A 13,294-nucleotide genomic window follows, 5' to 3' on the forward strand; every position below is an offset into this window, starting at 1 on the left:
ACGAGGGTTACAACTTGGGATATTTGTGAAAGGCTTTTCCTGATTTACGACAAAGCCACCTTGAATGAACGGGATACAGTCGGGTAACTTGAGGCTCCTTGCAGTATATAAGAGAGACTGCATACATGGGGTAACAATGGGGTCCTAGCCAATGAAGACGGAGATTTAAAACGGGGTACAGTGCTGTAGATAACGAGTACTTGCAAAATAAGAGAGTTTATATGACTGTCGTCATAGTCAAGTTTTCTTGCTTCCTGTTTTTTAGGGTTCAGGCTAAAGCATATCACAGAACTGCTAAGCAGAGTAGACCTTTTGAATATAACACCACAAGCTAAAAACGGCACCCTCAGTGAGGTCAAATAAACACCTATCATTTGCATTGTTTGACCTTGTCTATGGCATCCTTTGCAAGATGTGTGTTGCTCAACCACATGATGTGCACAGAAACAAAATAAAAGCAATATTGTCAGAAGCAAAAAACACATTCCACAATATTGTTGGTGTGTCCTACATGCATGTGATATTGGAAGGTAAATTTGTCCATGCTTGGCTAAATGTTTGTGTTAAACTGCTGTATGAAATGGTCAGATCTTAAATGTACATTCCAACTGTCATGATGTAAATACAATCAATAACAGATATTCATGATGCAATATAGCGTCCTTGTGCCTATAATTATAATGCATTCATAAAAATTTTACTTCCAAACAAAGAGTAAATTTTTGTCAACTCTTGGTTGCCATAATTAATTTTTTTAAAATCCGTCCGGCAAATTAAAACTTTCTCCACCTGCTTTTCTATTTAATAAGAAGTTATTTTCATTTAGCTGTGTACATTTGTCAATATTTTGAGCCTTTGCTATACAATATGATTGACGTATTTGCCTTAGAATAATAAAGACAATGGTGGCCTTGTACATTGTAAAGTTATAATTTTATTGTTTATCTATCAGTTTTGATATTGTGTTATGCTAATAAATATCTGGTGTTATAAGTCAAAAATAAAGTTCCACCGTTTTTTATCGAATTTAATTTTTTCTTTTGTTGGTTATTTTGTACTGGTATGCCTTGATTTCATCAATGTATGGAAAAACTGTCTGCGTCTGTGTGTTTTCTATGATTGCCGGCTTGGAATTTCATGGCCATGGCCATGGCCTGTTGCCCCTAATCTTTGCATTGGTGCCCTTTAAAAAGTTTCAAATAGACTATTGAAGATTTTCTAAGGGAAGTGCACTTAGCAAAATGAAAATGGTCTAACCCTAAAGTTGAAATTCCAGGGCTGTGATTGAAAAGTGACCTTTAAATTATCTTCTCCGACATACTGCTATTGTTTCACATAGCATTTCAAATTCGAGGCAGGCCTCTAAATTAAGAATGAGACTTGGTGCATTGATTCAGTCACCCTTCATAAATCTGTTATAAACCAAAGCTTAGGTTTGGGCTGCAGCTTGGACACTGGCCACCTGTTTTGAAGCCCCCTACAGTAAGTGTATATTTTTAAAATAAATGATGGAACCCAGCAAGCCTCTCAGAATCACACATCAAGTAGCCTGGTTCACTTTCTTTATTTGCAGTGTAATGACACATACCAATGCTAGAATTCCTCAGTTTCATTGGGCAACACATCTCCTGTGCACCTTACACACGCTCTCATGGTCATCTTAGGCCATTTCTGAATAGATGGTTACAGAGCTACGATTACGGCTGGATCATAGTGTCATCATAACCCAATTTTATAAACCTGTTTTAATAGCAAAAAATACTGCATAACATTTCTTTGCTAAGCAAAAAAAGAGTGGAACACCAGTCACAACGATGTAGTTTTGGCTGGTAACCAGTTTCTGTTTAAGCAATACTTTTCTGTGCTTAGCAAGTTTTTGTGCTTACAGCTTTTTTTTTTAATTGGGCCCATGTGTGTTTAGGTATAGAACGTCTCAAACAAACAGCAACGGTAATAGCCGCGGCCACCAATTCAGAAATGGCCTTATCTTTGAGCACGCTACCCACTGTGTATGAATTGCGTATGCACACACACGTGCTAGAAAATGTATCATTGTGGAGAACCATCAAAGGCACAATGAAGATACCAAGCAAAAGGTCAAAGGTGAAAGTCCATTGATCCCAGGTAGTTCCAGGATGGTTTGGAGGGTTGGTATCTGACATCATTCACAAGCAGCAATATGATATCATCAGGGCCTAAATTCATGATACTGCCTACCACAGATATTTTGAGATATGGTTGATACTATAGAATGCACTGTTGGGTTTGGGTGTTTACAGACAAATTTAACCCAGACCGGCCTACAGAGTTATAGTATAGTGTCCACATACCTCGAAATGGCTTATTAATGCTTACGCAGCCCTGTCAAAACACATGAATCTATTAGCCATATGTGCAGGAGTCCACAGTAAGCAGAGCAATAAAGTTGTTCATTTTCGAGCTGACGTCTAAAACCTTTCAAACACCCGACTCATTGGGTAAAAGGTACAGAGTGCCAAAGGTCAAGTACCCTGTATGTCCAGGCATCTCTTTCCAAGGTACTGCACACTTGATTGGGTAGTGTAACTTGTTCTCTTTCTTCTCACTCTCACAAAGTCTTGGTTTCTTGGCTTCAGATGCCTCAAAGCTTACATCCGCTCCATCAGGATCCGTCTCGCTCTTTTCCTGCGTTTCACCACAATCCGTCGAAGCACCTTGTCGGTCTCCCGATTTTGTATCGTTTAAAGAACCTGCATCTTTTGCTACAGCATCCTGGGCTAGTTGGCTCGTGCTCTCGGCACCAGGCTTCTTCCCTAGAGTAGGGTAGGGGAGAACGACGGTACGATTTTCGTAGTTCCTCTGCAGACATTCAAACGTTGACACGTCTGTAAACCCCAATGACCTCAGATCTTCACTGGTCCTCTGTACCTGCTCAATACAGGGTGAGAACGAGCAGATTTTACCTCCTGTCAGATACGGATAATATATTAATAATAATATTTAGCGCATAATAATTCATACTTAGTTCTCTAAGCGCTTTACAAAAGAGTAATTATACCTAACAATCTACAACAATTTTATACAATAAGGAAATGTTATATATAAGATGTCATAAATTTATTAGATATTAAATTTACATCGGGTCGGGGATAAAGAATATTAATTTTGGATTACCCCTTACACTGATGTATGTTAGCACTGTATACTCAGTACTTTCCCCAGTTCTGTGAAAACATCACACAGTTCGGATTCAAACCCGTGTCTGCGATTTATTTTCTTCCAAACTCACACCCTCATGGCTGAACCACCAAAACGAAAAGGAGTCCAGTGCACTGGGCCACTCTGTCATAGCACGCCTTAAAATAGCTATGGTTGGAAAAAAAAATCCTTAAATGTTGTTCCTGCTCAACTTGTCATTTTAGGAAACTTTTGAAAGCATGCAAAATCCATACAAATGTGTATAATAATGAAAAATTCATAGAAACATGTACAAATAACAAATTGAAAGGCGATGGGATTCTTTAGAAAAAAAAAACAGGGCAGCATGTTCCTATGAAAGTAACTCACCGCTGGTCTTGAGTATTTTCCGTGCATGTGGTAAAGCACGCCAGGGACACGGCAGATCCAAAAAGACGGCATCAACAGAAAGGTCAATACCAAACCCATTCTGTAGAGAAAAAAGACAATTCCACATTTCAATTTAATTTCAAGTCCGAGCTGAGTGAGGAAAGCTCAAATAGGAACTTGAGTCAACAACAAATAAAATAAGCCTACATAAATTATGATTTAAGAAAATACAGCACACAAAATGAAGCATGTCTTTGCTTATTTTACATCTCCTTTGACATGAGCAACATATTTCAATTGACTCAACCCTCTTCATTCAATTTACAATCTGAATTTCAATTCAACATTTATTTCTATGACGTCAGTGAAAAGGAAGGAAAAATAAACATATATATAGAGGAAATATTTGAAACAAAGCTAATCAAGAAATAATTGATGAAACCAAACAAATAAATGATTTAGAGCAAACAGTAATTGCTCCATACAGTACACAATGTCATTTTGAACGATAGACGAATTATGCTAGCCTAAAATATAATAACAAATGGTGCACTACACAGTGAACAGTTCCGTGCACAGTTACACCAAAACATACACAACTCACATGTGAGTAAAATAAAATCAAATGGCAGGTCAACTAGCTGGAAAATAAAGATGGATTTTCAAGATGACAGTTACCCCTACCACCTAAAGTTTCAACTCCTAACAACGGAACCACTCTCACCTCTAAAACATCTCGATGAGTGACAGTGACTAGATGTGAGATACCATGATCCTTGAAGTCCTCCCGGGCCTTCTCAGCTCTCTGTTCATGAAACTCAAACGTATGCAAGTGACCGTCCGGTGCAATGGTCCTAGCAAAGGCATGCGAGACTGAACCACTCCCTGTACCTGTTTGGAAAGTACACGTAGGAATACCAGAGTCATATACCTGCAGCCGATTTCACGAAACCCTAGGATTAATCCTATCGGGAGTTAGGATGAGACACTCGTCCTTACTTAGGATTAATCTTAAGGTTTGCATGCTACAGTGCAATCGTAAGTTAGGAAGAATTTGGTAAAGTCGATGGCTGGACATTTGACAGCAACTTTGTATGTATTTCCTTCACATGTGAGGTGTCTTGGCCGAGCGGTCTAGAGCACCGGATTTAAGCTCTGTTGTTAATGATCAGGGGAGTGTGGGTTCGAGTACCGGTCATGGCACTTGTGTCCTTGAGCAAAAAACTTTATCATTATTGCTATGGTCCAGTGTGTTGTGTAACCCAGTTGTACTCATCACGTAGCCTTGCTCAAGGCAGTCGCATTATTGGCTCCGAAAAGACGCCGCTGTAAACCCACTCGTATACCCTGTGCGTGGTGCGTGCGATCACACCGCATGACCCACTCGTACACACTGTCACATCGTACGACTACTGTGCACACAAGTCATCCGCACTCGTACCACTAACCGCATGCGGAGGCCGTCAGGCCGACAGCCTTGTCGGGTCTGTAACTTCCAGGTTTAAAGACAATGGACACTATTGGTAATTGTCAAAGACCAGTCTTCTCACTTGGTGTATCTCAACATGGATAAAATAACAAACCTGTGAACATTTGAGCTTGATTGGTCGTCGGAGTTGCGAGATAACTATGAAAGAAAAAAACACGCTTGTCACACGAAGTTTTGTGCTTTCAGATGCTTGATTTCGAGACCTCAAATTCTAAATCTGAGGTCTCAAAATCAAACTCGTGGAAAATTACTTCTTTCTCGAAAACTAAGTCACTTCAGAGGGAGCCGTTCCTCACAATGTTTTATACTATCAACCTCTCCCCATTACTCTTTAGCAAGTGAGGTTTTATGCTGATAATTATTTTTAGTAATTACCAATAGTGTCCACTGCCTTTAATGTGTTTCATTTAAAAAAATTCCACTAAAGGAAAAAAATGGAGGGCTCTCGGATATGCTAGTATGCAGCTCATGAATATGTATATCTTTCGTCAGACCTATCAGACAACACAGGATGTGAAGCAAATGAATTATTCATTTTGACGTCCAATCATGCACTTCCCTTATCACGACCTTTGGACCCTATCATGCTCGCTGAGCGTCCGTGGTGGTGGTGTGTGATGTAAACATGTCTCGTCTTTCGCGGGCATTATGGTAATGAGCTGACAGTGGGAACTCTTCGCTTATTATAGCAATGAGGTCAGTGGCTTCAACACAGACCCTACAAGGCTGTCGGCCTAACGGCCGACGCATGCGGACAGTATACGGGGGAATCGTGTCATGCGATGTTACGCACAGTGAATACCGGTGGGTTTTTATACAGCGGCAGTCTTTTTTCGGAGTGAACAATTCGACTGCCTTGAGCAAGGCTACTCATCCAAAGAGAAGAGGTTTGCCCAAGTAATTCCGACATTGGCTGCTGAAGCACTGTAGCAACTTGTAAACATTGGAGAGCGCTTCCATAAATTAGTATTATTATTTCAAGGGAACTTGTGGTTCCTAATATATTTGCAGGGCTAAAGATGTCTATTGCAACACATGGTGAAATGCAATACTCAAGACCAGTGGTTAGACACAAACTGTCTATTTGCTTTGGAGCAATTTCTCAGTAAGTTTTAACAGTAAGTGTAAATTAAGTAAGCGTGGTATTGCTCTTATCAACTTTCAAATCTCATGTGTGACTATAGTGTAACCTTGTGTGTTACATGAGGCACTGTTAAAAACACACCAAGATCACTTCTCTTTAAAGTCAATGACCATGCCATGGTGTTTCTGACATGGTTTGTTTTAAAGCATTCAGCATTGTAACTCTCTTGTTGTTTGTAGAGATTTCCTTTTATTTTCATGAGTTAGACAGCCTACCTGACTCCACTACGACCGAGCCTGGTTTCAGCTCCAGCTGTAATGTGATGAAACTGATATCAGCAAAGTATAATATCTGAGTACGATGACGAAGATTCAGGGTCCAGAGCTCGGGGGTCGGCTGAAGTAGATACACGTACCCCTGCAAAGGTGAGACAAAAACATGGGCAGCTACATGGTAATTTTTGTCATTTCAAATACTGTGTGGACACAAATGTACTTTGAACATTGAACACAGCGAGAACATTCGCAGAATAATGCCTTCAAACTGAAACAGCGCTACTTAAGAATGTTAATACAAAAATAGAATATATACACAGTAGTGATCTAAGGTTACACTATATTTTAACCTTCTACTGTCGAATCATTCAATATCATCCGCTTTGATTTTTGAATGATAAATAAACTCTCCCAGCCTGCAATATGATATCATGTGGTGAATACATCTTCACAGTACACAGTCAACCCTCCTACTGGATGACCATTTAATATCATCCACTGTGATTTGAATGATACCTTCCCCCTGCAATATATTATGTGGTAATAATAATAGTAATAATAATACAAATCATTTATATAGTGCTCTGACTATGCACTTTGGAGATGCATTCACGATATGATTTCACATTACAGGCTGGCATAGTTTATCTATCATTCAAAACTACAGTGAAAGATATTGAATGGTTACACTGTAGGAGGGTTGACTGTGCACACCACATGATATCATATTGCAGGCTTGAATATCTTCCACTGAGGTTTGAATCATAACTAAACTATGCCGCCAGCCTGCAATAAGACATCCATATAGTGAATGCAGATACACACATACGAATAGTTTCTGAAAACAAAAAGACTTTCCTATTTAAAAATGTTATTGCCAAAACAGCATGGCATTTGGCATTTGTGAACAAATGCAAACATGTCTAATTCTGTTTACAGTTGTTCTCCCACAACAACCATGCAATGGAGGGATTTCAAACATACAGCCACCCTTACCTTATCACTGAGAGTGCTGATACGGCAGCCATATTTCTTGCCAATAATGTCAGAGTGTCTCAGACCTCCGCGCTTGGTTTGCGTGAGGGCACCATGGCAGAGCTTCAAGTGCATCATGGCATTGTAACCGAGGTATACGATGGCTGTGTCGCCCTCAGCTATTACATCAGTGTAACCCACAAAACCCATGATGGCTACACTTACTGAAGTCACAGCTTTTGGATGGGGAGCTTCTTGTATCTGAAATAAAATAAAATAAGAAATTATCGGTATGGGCCTTTATGCACCAAAAAGTAACCTTTTTTTTCTAAGGGATCTCTGCAGGTAAATGTAAGGGTTGTTTGTCATTATCGTTTATAAACGAAGGGATGTGATAGGCTCTTGGAAAAAAAAGACTGTTGAATTTGGCACACATTCAAAAAAATATGTCATAAGAAAGATTTTTGGCTACAGGGCCATCGCAGATTTGTCAAAATACAGGGAGAATAACAAGCAATAGCAGCCACTTTGACAATTACGAAGGTTGCTTGGTAAATTCAACCTTAATTTTGATTGAAGTGACAACTCTGCTATGACCCTGTAGCTGTAGCCAATACCTTTCTTGTTTCGCTCTTACCACACAGAGAATGATCTGACTGTATGCTTAATTCCATGCTTAACAGTACGGGTGCATAGACATTTTAAAGGATTTTGCTGTGATGGGATTTCTTGCAATAGTCAGACATTCAATCGTTTTAGCATTCAATCCTGTAGTCATGCAGCTGGCATGCCGTGTGCAAAACATGTGCAAGCGATCTCCAAAAATACCCAAGTTACTGGTAATTACTATAATTTATATAAATCATTAAGTAAAATGTACCTACAAATTTGGAAGATAAGAAACTAATTTAACCTTTTGAAAACGCAAATAAAATGTTTGTATTTTCTATTGGTTTTTCAATTGAAAACAAGTAATAATTTTTTTAATAGTTTTATTATCCCAACCGGAAAAAAGTACCGGCCATACTTGGCCTAGGGGGCCTTTTTCACACTGAACACAATGACGCTATTCACACCGCGCAAAACTGGATCGCTTTTTCCGAAGAGCTTGCCAAATAATTATTGTCTCAGATTTTACCACTTTGAGAGGACAATAACTTCCGATCATAGTAAGAAATCGGACTACTGAAGGACTGGTAAGAATGTCCGGTAAAACTAAAAAGTCTTTGCACCCGTACATCATCAAAGGTACAAAACTCAAACCTGACTAAACTAGACTGGTTTTGTTAATAAGAAAGAAGACATACATTAATCGTGACTTCGTGACTTAATAATAATAATAACAACCGCATTTCTATAGCGCCTAACACCTCCAAAAGAAAGTCTCTAAGCGCTCATAGACTTCCAGGCTATGTTTTGAATAACTTTCCTTTGGCTCCATTCCATGTCTTTTCAGTGTATTTCCGAAAAAAGTTACTCACTTCGGCATGGGACCACAGTGGGGGTGGTAGGCAATGTGCATGTACTCTCTGTTGTGAATCAACCCCCCCCCCCCCCCCCCCACCCACCACCACACATCACACATGCCCCAACCCTATCCTGATTGCAGCCATGATCAAAAGTATGTTTACCATCATACCATGTGTAAACCTAGTCTTACTCTTATCTGTGAGTGAAATACTTTGTTTCCTTCCTCCACCATGGATCCTTCACAAAGTTTGGTGAAGGAAGGAAATAAAATGTTAAGATAAGGATAAGATGTCATTTAAAGCCATTGGACACTTTTGGTAAACAGTATTATCCAAGGCCCACACTTCGTGTACCACAACTTATATATATAAAATAACAAACCTGTGAAAATTTAGGCTCAATCGGTCATCGGAGTTGGGAGAAAATAACGGAAAAAAACCTCCCTTGTTTCCGCACGTTTCGCCGTTTCATGACATGTGTTTTAAATAAATTCGTAATTCTCGATAACAAGAATTGAAGCATTGTTTTTTAAATGTTTTCTCAAAAAGTAAAGCATTTCATGGAATAATTGTTCCGAAAGTGTATAATGGCTTTAAATCATGAACTACACGCACCGTCACTTGTTTTTAAATACTGATACTGTAGGTAGTGTGGGAAATGACATTAATTGTTTAATCGTAAATACCTCGGACAGTTTCGCTATTCCTATTGGTGGAGAGCGCGTCACGTGGGGGTGTTTAAACCTTTGTTTATAACTGGTTGTGAGCGGAGACTCCGCGCTAGTCTGGATGTAAAAGTGTGTAAAAGGAAAACCAGCGAATATGCACCAAGACTATACGGGCATGCGCACAAACGTTAAACGAAACTGGAAAACACACGCGTACACACACATCGTACATGTGCATGGAGGTAGAATTACCTCCATGGTGTATGTAACATACACTGAACATACCATGGAGGTGGAAACATACAGAGCTCAAGCACTTGGAAACGGAAAGCTACCTCCATGGTTTTACAGAGTTTCTTACTTTATTACGCCTTTTATTTTAACCAAAAAGGCATTTATGAATGGGAATCAAAGTGTGTTGAATCGGTTTTCAACTAGTGGTTTAATTTAAACCCGCTGAGCCTGGTTCTAATTTACCTCGACTTCGTCTCGGTAAAATTATCAAGAACCAGGCCTCGTTGGGATTAAACCACTAGTTGAAAACCTCTTCACCACACATTGATTCCCTTATAAAAGGCTTATTTTAAAGTTGACAGGGCTTTTTAATACAGCTACAAATGTTTTACTACCAAACACACTCAAAACGTGATAGTATGATTTGGTAAGTGTTCGGCATGCTCTACACATTCTCCACAATATTGTCATTTGCCAGCATATTTCAAGCTATTATAATATTATCCTACCAAAACAGCAAATATCTCACCAGATTTGCACTCTCTGTTTGTCACCTCCGCCATATACTACGATGCCATGGCCACACGTGTGTTTTGTTTGACACTGTTCTACTTGAAACGGTAGAGGGCGCATTAAAAAAAACGTCTACAGAGGACAGGGGATGTCAGTCCAATGACAAACTCGGGGGTCGTGTCTCGTAGCCCCTCCCCAGCTTAGAACCCCCACCCCTTTGCCTTTGTTTGCCGAAAATATTAAACTGCGAAATGAATGTTTCGATGTTTGGAAGAAACGTCGTTCAAGCTCAGTGAGTCAGTCGACGTTCTCAAATCCCTCAGTCGCAGTCCTCTCGTAGGCGTAGGCCTACACACGTCGTAGGCCTACACATGATAAATAGCTACCCCTTCCCCTTGAAACATTGTCAAGTAACACTTTAGCCTAGAGGAATCATCAGCCAACTTTTACGGTGTTTTTTCTTTTCCACGGATTGTTTTGTTCTTAAATCACAAGCCGTCTACGTTCACGCAATAATACGCATAAATCATCGCGGGCATAGCCGGGTGGGAGCACCGGACTCCGGTTGTTTCAGCACTGAATGTCAGGGGGTTCGAGTCCCGCATCACACTTGTATTTGAGCAAGTCCGTGTCTCTCTGCCTCCGTGCAGCAAAGAATGGAAATTGACGTGGGCCCGTCATAAAGTTATAACTTTATGAAAACTGACTGTGGGTATACATTGTTTTCATTTGAAAATGATTTGGAAAATGGAACAAAAATTAGCGGGATTTGAACCGACTCACCCCCGCGGTTTCGACTCACGCTTTCCAACAACTTGAGCTGTATCTAGCAGTGTTTACTGTCTTGATAGGTTTGACTGCTGGCAGCCCGAACACTTGATGTTTACAAATAAGTCCATAAACATTCAAAGACAGTGGAAACTATTGGTAATTGTCAAAAAACTCAAAGACTAGTCTTCTCACTTGGTGTATCGCAACATATGCATAAAATAACAAACCTGTGAAAATTTGAGCTCAATCGGTTGTAGAAGTTGCGAGATAATAATGAAAGAAAAAAAACACCCTTGTCACACGAAGTTGTGTGCTTTCTGATGCTTGATTTCGAGACCTCAAGTTCTACACTTGAGGTCTCGAAATCAAATTCGTGGAAAATTACTTCTTTCTCGAAAACTATGGCACTTCAGAGGGAGCTGTTTCTCACAACGTTTTATACTATCAACCTCTCCCCATTACTGGTAATAAAGAAAGGTTTTGTGATGATTATGATGAGTAATTACCAATAGTGTCCACTGCCTTTAATAGGGTCCACTAGATCAGTTGGTAGAGCACGACCGGGAGGTCGGCTGTTCAAATCCCGCTCTAGTCAACTTAGTCAACAACCAATCAAAAGTTAAAACTTGGAGGACAGCTATAAGAATAAAAACATTGAGAGAGAAAGTCACTATATGGCCCATAACAAAAAAAAAGAACCTATTGTATACGAACTCTCCGTGTAAAAGTATACACGGTTGGGTTAATAATTAAGAAAGCAAATTATATCTGCTGTTGGGAGGTTTAGTTTTATGTACTCAGTGTTAAATGGTCACTGGTGTTTTTTCAAGGCTGGTGGCCTGTCTGGTGGTTAACTAAATGAGTTTGTATTGTATTATGCCCTACTTGGTTCCACTTAACAAACAACGTAACTTACACCACTTATCGTCTAAATCGGCCAAGCCCCCCACTCGGCCGCCCATCCCACAAGAGCTCTATATTACGGTTAGTTTTCTTGTCATAATTCCTGTCCCCGGAACGTCTCGGCTGTTTCCAAGCAGAGTCGGAATTACTCGCGACTTGGCTTTGAGAGATTAATAAGTGTGTGCAGCACTCGAGGGTTTTTCTGGCCACTTGCCCTTTAAGGAATCTACTCCTGCCACAGTGGGTTTTTTTCTCTCTCTCTCTCCGGAGTACACACTGATTTGTGATGATCGCCAATAATTAGCCTTCTTAACCAAGAAGTATAATTTGTCAAACAAAATTGTCAGATTGGTTAAAAAAACTCCGAGTGTATGAGTTTAAAACCGGTCCAGGTTTTTTTTTCTTCTTCCTTTTTCAGTTCACTCCTGGACGTCTTGGAGTTGTGGACTTTGTATATTGCTAGTGTGTCAGATCCTAATTGTAGCTTTGCAATCTGTCGTTTTAAGACCGGTGAGTATTTTAGTTTAGATGTAAAATGTCAAAGAAGATTAATGGGTTATGGGGTTGCGGACACTTGATCGTTCACAACGGGTACAACTTCAATTCCGTGGATGTTTCATTTTATTTATAAAAATCTAAGATTTTTAATAAGCTGCCACTGGAATCAGAAGAAAAACAATAAAACGAATTTTCAATTACAAATTAACATGTGTGTTGTTATCACAATCAAATGTTATAATAGCCTATTTTAGAAAGAATGAGTTGCTTGTAAATGCTATTTATGATAAACAAACAGAGAAGAAAAACAGGTTTTATTGATGCAATGTCACATGGCTGTCTGTGACTGGTAGCCTGCCAATATGCTTAGCAGCTCATGTAAGCTACTCTTATGAAGTTGTGTCTATGCACTTGTTTAAGCACTGGGACAACCTTTCCCATTGAAGTATGTAAATTGCCCATCGCGGGTGCGCACTGGGCCCAATTTCACAGAGCTGCGTAAGCAGAAAAAATAACTGATTTTTTTCTGTTAAGCACAACTAAACATGATACCAGTTACATGTTACCAGTTACATGTAAATTGTATTTTAGCTGGTGACTTTATTCTAGTAAGCTCACTTTGTGCTAAGCAACTTGTTATGCTTGCTCTGCAAAATTAGGCCCTGGTAACTGGTTGGCAAATTGAAGGAACATCGCACTTAATAAAAAAATAATGGTGCTGATGATGGCATGTTTGCCAACCAAAAGTGTCTGCACACGTGCGTGAATATATTAAGCATTATTGGAAAGGCTAATTGGAACAGAAGACATACTAAAAGGTCTCCTTGAAAGACAAGTTATAACTCAAGGTGTGGATATCGAATCTCAGT

The 13,294-nt window shown here is 39.6% G+C and overlaps 1 protein-coding gene across 1 annotated transcript; it reads right to left on the minus strand.

The window, feature by feature from the left end:
• Nucleotides 1-550: 550 nt before the first annotated feature.
• LOC117288900 (tRNA (adenine(58)-N(1))-methyltransferase catalytic subunit TRMT61A-like) lies at nucleotides 551-10,338 on the minus strand. The gene is made up of 6 exons (XM_033769774.1): nucleotides 10,270-10,338; nucleotides 7,391-7,630; nucleotides 6,395-6,536; nucleotides 4,271-4,437; nucleotides 3,547-3,646; nucleotides 551-2,945 (listed from the first exon to the last, which is right to left on the minus strand). Exons 2-6 carry the CDS (start codon nucleotides 7,577-7,579, stop codon nucleotides 2,458-2,460), a joined length of 1,086 nt encoding a protein of 361 aa, XP_033625665.1. The 5' UTR covers nucleotides 7,580-7,630; nucleotides 10,270-10,338; the 3' UTR covers nucleotides 551-2,457.
• Between the last annotated feature and the right edge of the window lie 2,956 nt (nucleotides 10,339-13,294).

This window comes from Asterias rubens, chromosome 1 (genome assembly GCF_902459465.1).
Source record: "Asterias rubens chromosome 1, eAstRub1.3, whole genome shotgun sequence".
Lineage (NCBI taxonomy): Eukaryota > Metazoa > Echinodermata > Asteroidea > Forcipulatida > Asteriidae > Asterias > Asterias rubens.